The sequence below is a fragment of the Pelodiscus sinensis genome, unplaced genomic scaffold, assembly GCF_049634645.1.
Source record: "Pelodiscus sinensis isolate JC-2024 unplaced genomic scaffold, ASM4963464v1 ctg185, whole genome shotgun sequence".
In the NCBI taxonomy this organism is placed as follows: domain Eukaryota; kingdom Metazoa; phylum Chordata; order Testudines; family Trionychidae; genus Pelodiscus; species Pelodiscus sinensis.
In genome coordinates this window covers 54,822-66,553 of record NW_027465960.1, presented here as the reverse complement: position 1 = coordinate 66,553, position 11,732 = coordinate 54,822, and the positions used below count along the sequence as shown (strand labels likewise).

Below are 11,732 nucleotides of genomic sequence, written 5' to 3'. Positions count from 1 at the left end.
CCGCCCCGCGACCCTGCCTCCCCCGCCCTGCCGGCGCAGCCTCTCCCCCTGCCCCCCCCACCCCGCCGGCCCCGTCCCTCCCGCCCCGCGACCCCCCCCCCCGCCCTGCCGGCGCAGCCTCTCCCCCCTGCCCCCCCCACCCCGCCGGCCCCCGTCCCTCCCGCCCCGCGACCCTGCCTCTCCCGCCCTGCCGGAGCAGCCTCTCCCCCCTGCCCCCCCCACCCCGCCGGCCCCGTCCCTCCCGCCCCGCGACCCCCCCCCGCCCTGCCGGCGCAGCCTCTCCCCCTGCCCCCCCCACCCCGCCGGCCCCGTCCCTCCCGCCCCGCGACCCTGCCTCCCCCGCCCTTCCGGAGCAGCCTCTCCCCCCTGCCCCCCCCACCCCGCCGGCCCTGTCCCTCCTGCCCCGGGACCCTGCCCCCCCTGCCCTGCCGGCGCAGCCTCTCCCCCTGCCCCCCCACCCCGCCGGCCCCATCCCTCCCGCCCCGGGACCCTGCCCCCCCCGCCCTGCCGGCGCAGCCTCTCCCCCCCTGCCCCCCCACCCCGCCGGCCCTGTCCCTCCCGCCCTGGGACCCTGCCCCCCCTGCCCTGCCGGCGCAGCCTCTCCCCCCTGCCCCCCCACCCCGCCGGCCCCGTCCCTCCCGCCCTGGGACCCTGACCCCCCCACCCCGCCGGCCCCGTCCCTCCCGCCCTGGGACCCTGCCCCCCCCACCCTGCCGGCGCAGTCCCTCCCGCCCTGGGACCCTGACCCCCCCCGCCCCGCCGGCCCCGTCCCTCCCACCCTGGGACCCTGCCTCCCCCACCCCGCCGGCCCCGTCCCTCCCGCCCTGGGACCCTGTCTCCCCCACCCCGCCGGCCCCGTCCCTCCCACCCTGGGACCCTGCCTCCCCCACCCCGCCGGCCCCGTCCCTCCCGCCCTGGGACCCTGTCTCCCCCGCCCTGCCGGCCCCGTCCCTCCCGCCCTGGGACCCTGTCTCCCCCGCCCTGCCGGCCCCGTCCCTCCCGCCCTGGGACCCTGTCTCCCCCGCCCTGCCGGCCCCGTCCCTCCCGCCCTGGGACCCTGCCCCCCCCACCCCGCCGGCCCCGTCCCTCCCGTCCTGGGACCCTGCCCCCCCCCACCCCGCCGGCCCCGTCCCTCCCGCCCCGGGACCCTGCCCCCCCCACCCCGCTGGCCCCGTCCCTCCCGCCCCGGGACCCTGTCTCCCCCACCCCGCCGGCCCCGTCCCTCCCGCCCTGGGACCCTGTCTCCCCCACCCCGCCGGCCCCGTCCCTGCCGCGCCCCCTGCAGCCCCTGCCAGGCAAGGTGACTGGCAGTGAGAAGGGGTGCGTGCAGACAGACGGATGGTGTCAGTGTGTCTATCCGCTTCTGTCACGGTCACAGGGGATGGGCTGCAGCCCGGGGGCTAAGGGGTTAGCTGGACCTAGCCAGGCAGCAGGCAGCCAATAGAAAGGCAGGTAGGGATTTCAAACTGGGATGAAGGGATTTGGGGGTTTGTCTCCGGCCGGTTCGCTCCAGATCCCGGGGGGCAGAGGACCTGCCTCTCTCCAGGAAAAGCCTCTTCGGGGCGCGGCAGCAGGGCACAGCCTAGCTAAACCCCTCGGGGTTGACGGTTTCTCTCGTGGGGCTGTGGGGCTGGTGTCAGCGCTGTTAGAAATGGGGGTTCTCTCTTTGGTACCCGCGTTTCGGCCCACGGGGAATCCTCCAGGAGTATATTAGCTGGTGGCTTTTCCGTCCAGTCATGGGGCTTGCAACAGGAGTCTTGTTTTCATAATAAAAGTTCGTTCTTTTTAAAAAAATTCAGCTGGTCTTGGTTCAGTTCCGGGGCCTGGACAATGTCTGGGATCTGCAGGCCTCTGGCGAGGGGACAGATACCTCGGGCTGCAGCCGGTAGGTTCCCTTTTCTTTTCACGCTCTTTGGGGAGAGAGCGTGGGGTGCCCCGGGGTGGGGTTCAAGTGCCCACCCTGGCTGTGGGCTCCAAAGCGCTCGATGGGGCAGCGGATTTTTTTATCCCCAAAATCTAGGTTTTTAGGATGGGGGAGGGGGGGAGTTTTATACCAAAGTCTGCAGAGATCACGTTTTGGGGTATTTTTCCGGGCCCCAATTTCTGCATGTATCATGCCAGAGTGGGGAATCAGGCTTGACAGCTTCAGATCCACGTGTCCCCCCCACGGGTGTCAGTCTGTCTGTCCGCTTCAGATCCACGTGTGTGTCCCCCACGGGTGTCAGTGTATCTGTCCGCTTCAGATCCACGTGTGTGTCCCCCACGGGTGTCAGTGTGTCTGTCCGCTTCAGATCCACGTGTCCCCCTCCGCGGGTGTCAGTGTGTCTGTCCACTTCAGATCCACGTGTGTCCCCCCCGCGGGTGTCAGTGTGTCTGTCTGCTTCAGATCCACGTGTCCCCCTCCGCGGGTGTCAGTGTGTCTGTCCACTTCAGATCCACGTGTGTCCCCCCCGCGGGTGTCAGTGTGTCTGTCTGCTTCAGATCCACGTGTGTGTCCCCTGCGGGTGTCAGTGTGTCTGTCCACTTCAGATCCACGTGTGTCCCCCCCGCGGGTGTCAGTGTGTCTGTCCGCTTCAGATCCACGTGTGTCCCCCCCGCGGGTGTCAGTGTGGCCGCTTCAGATCCATGTGTCCCCCCCGCGGGTGTCAGTGTGTCTGTCCGCTTCAGATCCACGTGTCCCCCCCGCGGGTGTCAGTGTGTCTGTCCGCTTCAGATCCATGTGTGTCCCCCCCGCGGGTGTCAGTGTGTCTGTCCGCTTCAGATCCACGTGTGTCCCCCCCGCGGGTGTCAGTGTGTCTGTCCGCTTCAGATCCACGTGTGTCCCCCCCGTGGGTGTCAGTGTGTCTGTCTGCTTCAGATCCACGTGTGTCCCCCCCGCGGGTGTCGGTGTGTCGATCCGCTTCAGATCCACGTGTGTCCCCCCCGCGGGTGTCAGTGTGTCTGTCTGCTTCAGATCCACGTGTGTCCCCCCCGCGGGTGTCAGTGTGTCTGTCCGCTTCAGATCCACGTGTGTCCCCCCCGCGGGTGTCAGTGTGTCTGTCTGCTTCAGATCCACGTGTGTCCCCCCCGCGGGTGTCAGTGTGTCTGTCCGCTTCAGATCCACGTGTGTCCCCCCCGCGGGTGTCAGTGTGTCTGTCCGCTTCAGATCCACGTGTGTCCCCCCCGCGGGTGTCAGTGTGTCTGTCCGCTTCAGATCCACGTGTGTCCCCCCCGCGGATGTCAGTGTGTCTGTCTCCTTCATATCCACGTGTGTCCTCTCCGCAGGTCTCAGGGTGGATTTCTGCAGCTCATTTTTTGGTGGCTGGAGATGTGGATTCAGTCTGTGTCCGTGCAGGGCTCCACGGCCGATCCCGGGCCATCCCACATTTTGTCTCGTGCTGCCCGCTCAGTGTGTTCAGGAGCCAGGTCTGCGCGGGGCCGGGTGGTGGGTCTGCGCCTCCCCTTCCACTTGTGCTCTCGGCCAAGGCGCGTGGTGTTGTGCTCTGCCCACGTGGGGCTTTGCCGAACGTGGAGGAAATTGCCGGCTCTGGAGAACGCCCACTTCAGGAGCAGGAAAGCCAAAGTGAAACTGGCCGCTCTTGTCTGGGCGTGAGATCTTTAAACAGCCTGGCTCTTCTCACTTCTTTGGCCACAAGCCCAGAGGGTAAATTTGGTGAAACTCCACCCACCTCATTCATCACGTAGGCGTGTGACACTGGATGTTTGCACGGACACCACAATTGTTTGAGCTTGTTGTGTGTTTAGAGAGAAGCCCCCCCCCCCCACTCCCAGGGCACCTTGGCACACGTGTGTTGCTTCTTGTGTAGAAAGCGACAAGCTCACGTTTTTAGGGAAGCCTGCTTGCAAGAAGTAGGCCCAATGTGCCGGCGTGTTTGGTTTGCCACAGACGCTGTTGTACCATCGTCATTGGCCAGGACCCTCCCGCACCGCTACGTCAGCTCCGGGCTGTCCGATGCGTCCCGATCAATAACAAACAGAACCGACATCTAGAACAAAATTGGCAATCAGTCACTGCAAACCCGCAACCACAACCAAACAGCCATTGCAAAAAATCAAATAAAAAAAAATCACCATAACAACAAGACCGTTGCAAAAAACTAGGCCAAATTGCAAAATTGGCATGGAATCCAAATTGCAAAAGCACCAAACGCTAAATATTGCAGACACAAGGGCAAAGATTGCAGAAAACAAAGTCTGACACAAATTTGCAAAGAGGCCCAGAAAAAAGATGCAAAACCAAGAGAAAGCATTGCGCACACAAACACAAAAAGACAAAAGAATATTGAAAAACCTGCAAAAACAAAAATCCAAACATATTGCAAGAGCAAAAGGGAAAATAATTGCCAAAAAAAAATCAGCAACAAAAACACAAGGGACAAATTATAACAACAAAACCTTTGCCAAAAGCCTGCAATGAAGTCATTGCATAAATTACAAGGAAAACATATTGCAAAAATACAAAACATGAAAAGAATGCAAAAACAAGAGAAAACCATTGCGAAAAACCATAACAAAGACATTGCATAAATAACATAAAAAATGCAACATGAAGCCAAAAATATTGCAAAAACAAGTTAGAAAATTATTGCAAAAAAAACGCAAAATCAGCAACAAAACCATTGCAAAGACATAACAAGGAAAAACATGGCAACCCCCCTTCCCCCACAACATTGCAGAAATGACAAGGAAAAAACATTGCAACAAACCAACACTGTCACAAAACCAACCCCAAATTAGCAGCACAAACATTGCAGAGAATAAGGAAGGCTCCTTGCAAAAGTAAAACAATTAGCAAAACCACAGGGCGTTTACTCTACGTGGTGGTTTGAGACTGAAAAACAGCAGAGCAGCCCTGAAGTGAACTGGATTTGGTGGACAAGCGGGCTGGCCTACTTTGATTTCAGCACAATCCCACGTTTGCAACGGGACTGTCGCCCGTTTCCAGCGCTTCACTTCCTCCACGTTTTCCCCAAAAGGCTTTTTCACTCGGCCTTTACCGCCCGATCTCAGGCCCCTCCGAGCCGTGGGGGGGACACAACTGAAAAGCTTTTGATAAAAGACTTGAAACACGACTAACTTTCAACACTCGTGTAAGTGTGCCCCCAAACCTGGGCCTCCTTCGCACGGGGCGCTCAAGCCAGTGCCTCCTTCGCACGTGGTGCTCAAGCCGGTGCCTCCTTCGCACGTGGCGCTCAAGCCAGTGCCGAGTTGGCGCTCAAGCTGGTGCCTCCTTCGCACGTGGCGCTCAAGCCGGTGCCTCCTTCGCACGTGGCGCTCAAGCCGGTGCCTCCTTCGCACGTGGCGCTCAAGCCAGTGCCGAGTTGGCGCTCAAGCTGGTGCCTCCTTCGCACGTGGCGCTCAAGCCAGTGCCGAGTTGGCGCTCAAGCCGGTGCCTCCTTCGCACGTGGCGCTCAAGCCAGTGCCGAGTTGGCGCTCAAGCCGGTGCCTCCTTCGCACGTGGTGCTCAAGCCAGTGCCGAGTTGGCGCTCAAGCTGGTTCTTCCTTCGCACGTGGCGCTCAAGCCAGTGCCGAGTTGGTGCTCAAGCCGGTGCCTCCTTCGCACGTGGCGCTCAAGCCAGTGCCGAGTTGGTGCTCAAGCTGGTGCCTCCTTCGCACGTGGCGCTCAAGCTGGTGCCTCCTTCGCACGTGGCGCTCAAGCTGGTGCCTCCTTCGCACGTGGCGCTCAAGCTGGTGCCTCCTTTGCACGTGGCGCTCAAGCCGGTGCCTCCTTCGCACGTGGTGCTCAAGCCGGTGCCTCCTTCGCACGTGGTGCTCAAGCTGGTGCCTCCTTCGCACGTGGCGCTCAAGCCAGTGCCGAGTTGGTGCTCAAGCCGGTGCCTCCTTCGCACGTGGCGCTCAAGCCAGTGCCGAGTTGGTGCTCAAGCCGGTGCCTCCTTCGCACGTGGTGCTCAAGCCAGTGCCGAGTTGGTGCTCAAGCTGGTGCCTCCTTCGCACGTGGCGCTCAAGCCAGTGCCGAGTTGGAAATGTAAGTCTGTCAGAGCAGATCGGGTGAGGTCTTATGAATGTAGCGGGCTTTGGCCAATCAGGGCGTGTGCCCCCAGGGCCCCTTGTTGCCGGCTGGTACCCGAGTGCCACACTTGCGGCTCCGCTCCGCCTCCTTGGGGCGCTCCCGTTTGCTGTTTCCCATCCGCTCCAGCCGGGGGGCGAGGTGCCTGGGAGGCGGCGTGCCAGGGAAGCAGGGTGGGGGGCGCAGGGACAGACCCGAGGGGGAGCGTGCACCCCAGGCGGAGGGAAGGGCGTTCCCTGGGCCGGCTGCTGTTGTGCAGAGCCAGAGCTGAGTGTTCACGGCACCGGCCACTCGCCTCCTCCAGGACGGGCGCCGGAGCTCCCTGCCTCGGGGCGCTGGTAGCGGTAGCAGAGTGCGGAGCTGGGGGCTGGAGCCAGCCCTGGGAGGGGAGTGGGGTCTAGTGGTTAGAGGGGGGCTGGGAGCCAGGACTCCTGGGGTCTCTCGCTCCCACTCATTCCCTAGTGCCGCTTGAAAGGTGACAGCCTGAGCGTGTGACATTCCCGGGGGTGGGGGGACAGGTCTCAAGGCCTTTCCTGGGGGTGAGGAACCTGCTCCAGCCCCTCCCCTGAACTTTCCCCGGGACCCGGCCCTCCTGCCTGGGTGTGTGCGGAGGCCGGGGGCGGGCGCTGGCACCAGCTGCGTCCCCGTCTGACCCCAGGTCCATGAACCCCCAGCTCCCCCGGGCGCCGCGCCGCAGGGACTGGGAGCCTCGGGGGGCCCGGCGCCGTGGGGATGGGCGCCCTCGTTCCAATGCGGTTTAGCTTCACTTCCCCAGGCCGTGTCTGCGCGGGGCCGGCCGGGGCTCCCAGGATCCGAAAGCCTCCGGGAAGCCTGGGGCAGCAGGCCAGGACTCTGCCCCATTGGTGACGTGTGCGCTCAGCCCGCCGGGCCCTGGTGATTTGCACCAGCAGCGCACGCCGAGAGGCCCCCATCGGATCAGGACCACAGCGCCCGGCCCCACGGCCATCTGTCCCCGACGCCAAGGCCTGCTCTCCTCCGAGGCTGTTCCCAAGGAGCGTCCCTTAGCCAGGCCTTGTCCATCCGGAGCCGGCCTCAGGCCCGGCCTGTGCCCCACGGGCGCGTGGGTCAGGCCTGGTCCGCGTGCCTGGCGGGCTGGGTTCCATGGGGACGCGGGCGTGTGAGAACCGGCTGGGCGTGGGCAGGACGGTGGCTCCCGGCCACGGGGCAGGGGCAGTGTTACCCGGGAAGCGCCTAGACACGGCGGGGGGCGAGCTCTCGGGAGTCTGCCCCGGCTCTGTGGTCCCGGCCGGGCCCCGGCAGAGCCGCTGTTTCCTCTCGGCCCAGCCTCGTCCCCCGCCCGCCGGGCCCTGGCCTGTTCCGCTGGCTGTAGGGCTACGTGCCCCACCTTCCCGGCTCTCCGCCCCGGGGACAGGCGCCCGCCACGCCGCCCAACTCCGCAGCGTCCTGCTCCATGGCAACTGCTTATTCAGCTGGTCACAGCCAGGGGAAGAGCTGGAGTGAGGGGAAACTGAGGCAGGGAGCCCAGAACATGATGGGGTCTCCTTGATCTGCAGGACTTGGGGCGGCAGCGAGACCTTTGGGGGTTTCAGTTTGCTCCCTCCCAAAGTCGCACTGTGCCCCTCAACCTCCACTCGATGGTGCCTGATGTAAAGAAAAGGGTCCAACCCTGTCTACAGGGGCCATAGGAGTGGAACAGGGCCCAGCAGGGGGCGCTCTCCCCTGGCAGGCAGGGCTGGCCCAGTGCCCCAGGGAGGCGCTAGGGGGCGCTGTGGGGCAGGGAGCAGGGGGTCAGCAGGGGGCGCTCTCCCCTGGCAGGCACAGCTGATCCAGTGCCCCAGGGCGGTGCTAGGGGGCGCTGTGGGGCAGGGAGCAGGGGGTCAGCAGGGGGCGCTCTCCCCTGGCAGGCACAGCTGATCCAGTGCCCCAGGGCGGTGCTAGGGGGCGCTGTGGGGCAGGGAGCAGGGGGTCAGCAGGGGGCGCTCTCCCCTGGCAGGAACAGCTGATCCAGTGCCCCAGGGCGGTGCTAGGGGGCGCTGTGGGGCAGGGAGCAGGGGGTCAGCAGGGGGCGCTCTCCCCTGGCAGGCAGGGCTGGCCCAGTGCCCCAGGGAGGCGCTAGGGGGCGCTGTGGGGCAGGGAGCAGGGGGTCAGCAGGGGGCGCTCTCCCCTGGCAGGCACAGCTGATCCAGTGCCCCATGGCGGTGCTAGGGGGCGCTGTGGGGCAGGGAGCAGGGGGTCAGCAGGGGGCGCTCTCCCCTGGCAGGCAGGGCTGGCCCAGTGCCCCAGGGCGGCGCTAGGGGGCGCTGTGGGGCAGGGAGCAGGGGGTCAGCAGGGGGCGCTCTCTTCTCTTGCACACCAGGTGTTTTGTAATGGGTATTGGGCTGTCTCCGGTGTAAATCCATTTCCCCCCAGCAGGCTCCCCATGGCGATGTCCCCCGGCGGGCTCCCGGGCGGGCGGGACTGGGATGGGCCCAGGAATCCCTAGGGCCAGGATGCTGCAATGGGCTTATGGTGTTTGCACAGGCAGCTGGTGCCCGCCCCATGGCCGCTGTCAGAGCTGGGGTCACCCCGTAGGTCTCAGCGCCCCAGCTGCAGCCAGACAGGGACGGACGCGTTGTGAGTGATGGGACGGGGGCCTGGCCCTCCAGGGGGTGCCCCCCAGGGCAGGGTGTGACGTGGTGGGGGGGCTGTCCACTCTTGTGGCCCTGGCTCCTGTCTGGTTGGACGTGCACTGGTTCCTGGGTGGGCTGGGGGTGACCCCTACTGGCCGGTGTCTGTAGCACTGCCCGGGGGGGCAGTCCCTGAGGGCAGGCGCGTAGGCCCTGGCTAGGGGAAGGGGGTGAACAGAGGAAGGGGGGGCTGTGGGGAGGAGTGTTCGGTGGTTTGGAGAAGGGGTCTGAGCGGGGGAAGCAAGGAGGAATCCGACTAAAACCAGTGTAGGGTTCAGGGGCCTGTAACCCCTCCCCCCAAGGGAACTGGGGCTGTCGGCCGGTCCTCCTGCGCCTGCAGCGAGCACGTGCTGGGCTGCATCTCGCAGCAATAAACCCTCTAGTCTACTGGCAGGCAGAGTCCCGCCTGGCTGCTTCGGGGGAGCAGGGTCGGGGTCCCCGCCGCGCTGTCAGAGTGGTGTCAGGAGTGGGATGTGCTGCACCCCGGGGATGGAGCGTCCCGCAGCACCAGGCCGGTGAGTCTGCGCCCCAGGGATCGGCAGGGAGCTGTGGGGCTGTGCAGAGGGAGGGGCCTGACCATAGGCAAAGCACCCAAGGGCCAGCTGATTGCCCGGCTGGAGGAGAATGATCCTGTCCCAGCGGGGAGCAGCCAGACCCCCCCTGGGGAGCGTCTCAGGCTCCCAGACCGGAGGGGGCTGGAGCCCGCCAGGCAGACGGTGCCCACCCGGCCACGCTCCGCCAGCAGCGGTTCGTCCGGGGCGGGGTCCCTCCCGGCAGAGCCGCGGCGGCTGGAGATCGAGCTGGGGCTGAAGGAACTGGAGGCACAGGACCGAGAGGCAGCGGCAGCATGAGCTGGCCATGGCGGAGCGGAGACGCCGAGGGGCCCCGGCTGCGGTGAGAGGGGAGGACCCCAGGGGGCCCGGGGAGGCCAGACGCTCACGTTGGCCCAGTGTAAAGACGTGGGGGACACGGACGGGTGCTCAGCTCCTCTGAGCGGGCCTGTGAACTGCACCATCCCCCAGCGGACCAGCTCCAGCAGCTCCCCCCTTGCTGGATCAGGAGGCTGCGGGGGGGCTCAGCCAGCTGGAGGATCTGCAGCCGGGGGGCTACGAAGGGTCCAAGAGGCCCTGCTGCACAAGTCCGGGCTGACCCCCGAGACGCACAGGAAGAAGTTCTGGGGGGGGGGGAGAGGCGGGGGCGGCGCTGAAGGAGCCAGGGGAGACCTGTGTGGATCTGGCCTCCGGCCTGGCGCGATCCTGCCGCGAGCGGGTGTGCGGGGCCGTGGCCCAGACCGCAGGGACCTGCTTACGCTGATGATGCTGGACCGGTTTTATGAAGCCTGCCCGCCCAGCCTGAGCTGTGGCTCGGAGGCCAGAGGACGCCGGGAGGCTGGCGGGTGAGTTCGCGGCCGGCCGGTCCGGGTGAGAACGGGCGTCCCGGAGACAAAGGGAGTCGCGCAGGGACCGGCTCTCGGCCGAGCGACGGAGGAAATCACCTACGGGCGAGCCCAAGAGACAGGGACCAGCCACCGCCCCCCGAGGGACAGCCAGGGCCCGGACAGAGTCAGCCCGCGGGTCCTAACCTGCCAGCGCTGCGGGCAAGGGGGCCCCAAGAGGGCTCAGTGCCCCAGGCAGCGGGACAGGGCCCACGACCTGGGACTGTCCAGGGGTAACTGGCTGGGGCCGGGGAAGGGCAGGCGCCCCAGAGGCAGGGGCTGGCCAGCAAACCTCAGCTCAGAGGGGGGGACGGCTGCTCAGGCCAACCCCTCCTGGAAACCTGACGCTCTGCAAGGGGCTTTCTCGCTGTACCAGGTGGGGGCAGGGCGGAGGGGGCAGCTAGTGGCCCTGGCTCCACTCCGGTGGCTGTGTGGGCTGTGGGTGACCCCTACTGGCCGGTGTCTGTAGCACTGCCGGGGGGGGGGTCAGTATCCCCGCATGCCTACATCAGTCCCATGCTGTATCCTGGAGAAGCAAGAAACCCTCTTGTGGGGAGTAACGCGCTCTGGCTGCAGGTGACGAGCGGAGGGTTTATTGCACACCCAGCGCTGGGGGGCGTCACCCAGGGGTTGACCTGGTGAACACGGCTTAACCAGAACAGTACAGTCGATTGTAGGTGGTAGGGGGACGGAGGGGAAGTGGTTTGCTAGGTCTAGCAGCAAGACGGAATGAGCACGGAAGTCAATAAACCACCGGCTGTGACAGGCTGTGTCTACACTGGTGCGGTCTTGCGTGAAAACAGCCGCTCTTGCGCAAAAACGTGCTGCCTGTCTACACGGGCTGCGCGTAATTGTGCAAGTAAATCGCCGTTGTGCTGTAGAAAATCAGGGCTTCTTGCACCAGAACTCTGACACTCCCGCTCAAGAGGAAGCCCTCTTGCACGAGAGCTCTTCCAGAAGAGGCCCGTGTAGACGGGCAACAGGAATTTCTTGCGCAAGAAGCCCCTATGGTTAAAATGGCCATCGGAGCTTTCTTGCACAAGAGCGCGTCCACACTGCCATGGATGCTCTTGTGCAAACGCACATCTCTTGTGCAAACGCACATGCCAGTGTAGACGCGCTCTTGTGGAAGAGTTTTTGCACAAGAACTGTTCCGCAAAAGAGCTCTTGCTGAAGAAGCTGCCTGTGTAGACGTAGCCTTCAAGAGATGACCTAGCGTCTCCACCGTTGCCAGTTAGCTCATAATCTCAGAGGGGCGCCGTGTTAGCCTGGATCCGCAAGAGCGCCGAGGAGCCCTGTGGCACCTCACAGACCCACAGACGCATGGGAGCAGAAGCTTTCGTGCGCAAAGGCCACTGGGCCAGATGCACGGAGTGGAAATGCCAGAGGCAGGTGTAAATTCACAGCACAAGAAGAGAGGGCCAGTCACAGCAAGGCTGGAGATAAGGTCAGGTCAGCCAGGGAGGAAGAGGCCCACACACCACACCAGCTGCTAGACGTGGGCCTCGTCCGGACTGAATCGACCTCGTTATCTCCAGCGTGTTCTTGGCTGGCTATTTCCACCTGCCTCTGGCATTTCCACTCCGTGCAGCCGACGAAGCGGGTCTTTGCGCACGAAAGC

The 11,732-nt window shown here is 64.8% G+C and overlaps 1 protein-coding gene across 3 annotated transcripts in view; it reads left to right on the top strand.

The window, feature by feature from the left end:
• Positions 1-11,732, top strand: part of LOC102443745 (zymogen granule membrane protein 16) — a 35,019-nt gene that overhangs the window by 7,712 nt on the left and 15,575 nt on the right. The window contains exon 1 of one of the 3 annotated variants that reach the window (XM_075917355.1): positions 8,918-9,570. The exons of 1 other annotated variant lie outside the window; for it this stretch is intronic. In XM_075917355.1, coding sequence (XP_075773470.1) covers positions 9,524-9,570 — 47 coding nt within the window. In that variant the 5' untranslated portion in view covers positions 8,918-9,523. Of the gene's footprint in view, positions 1-8,917; positions 9,571-9,868; positions 10,073-11,732 lie in introns of those variants that run through there. One more of the 3 variants, XM_075917354.1, reaches the window with a different exon arrangement.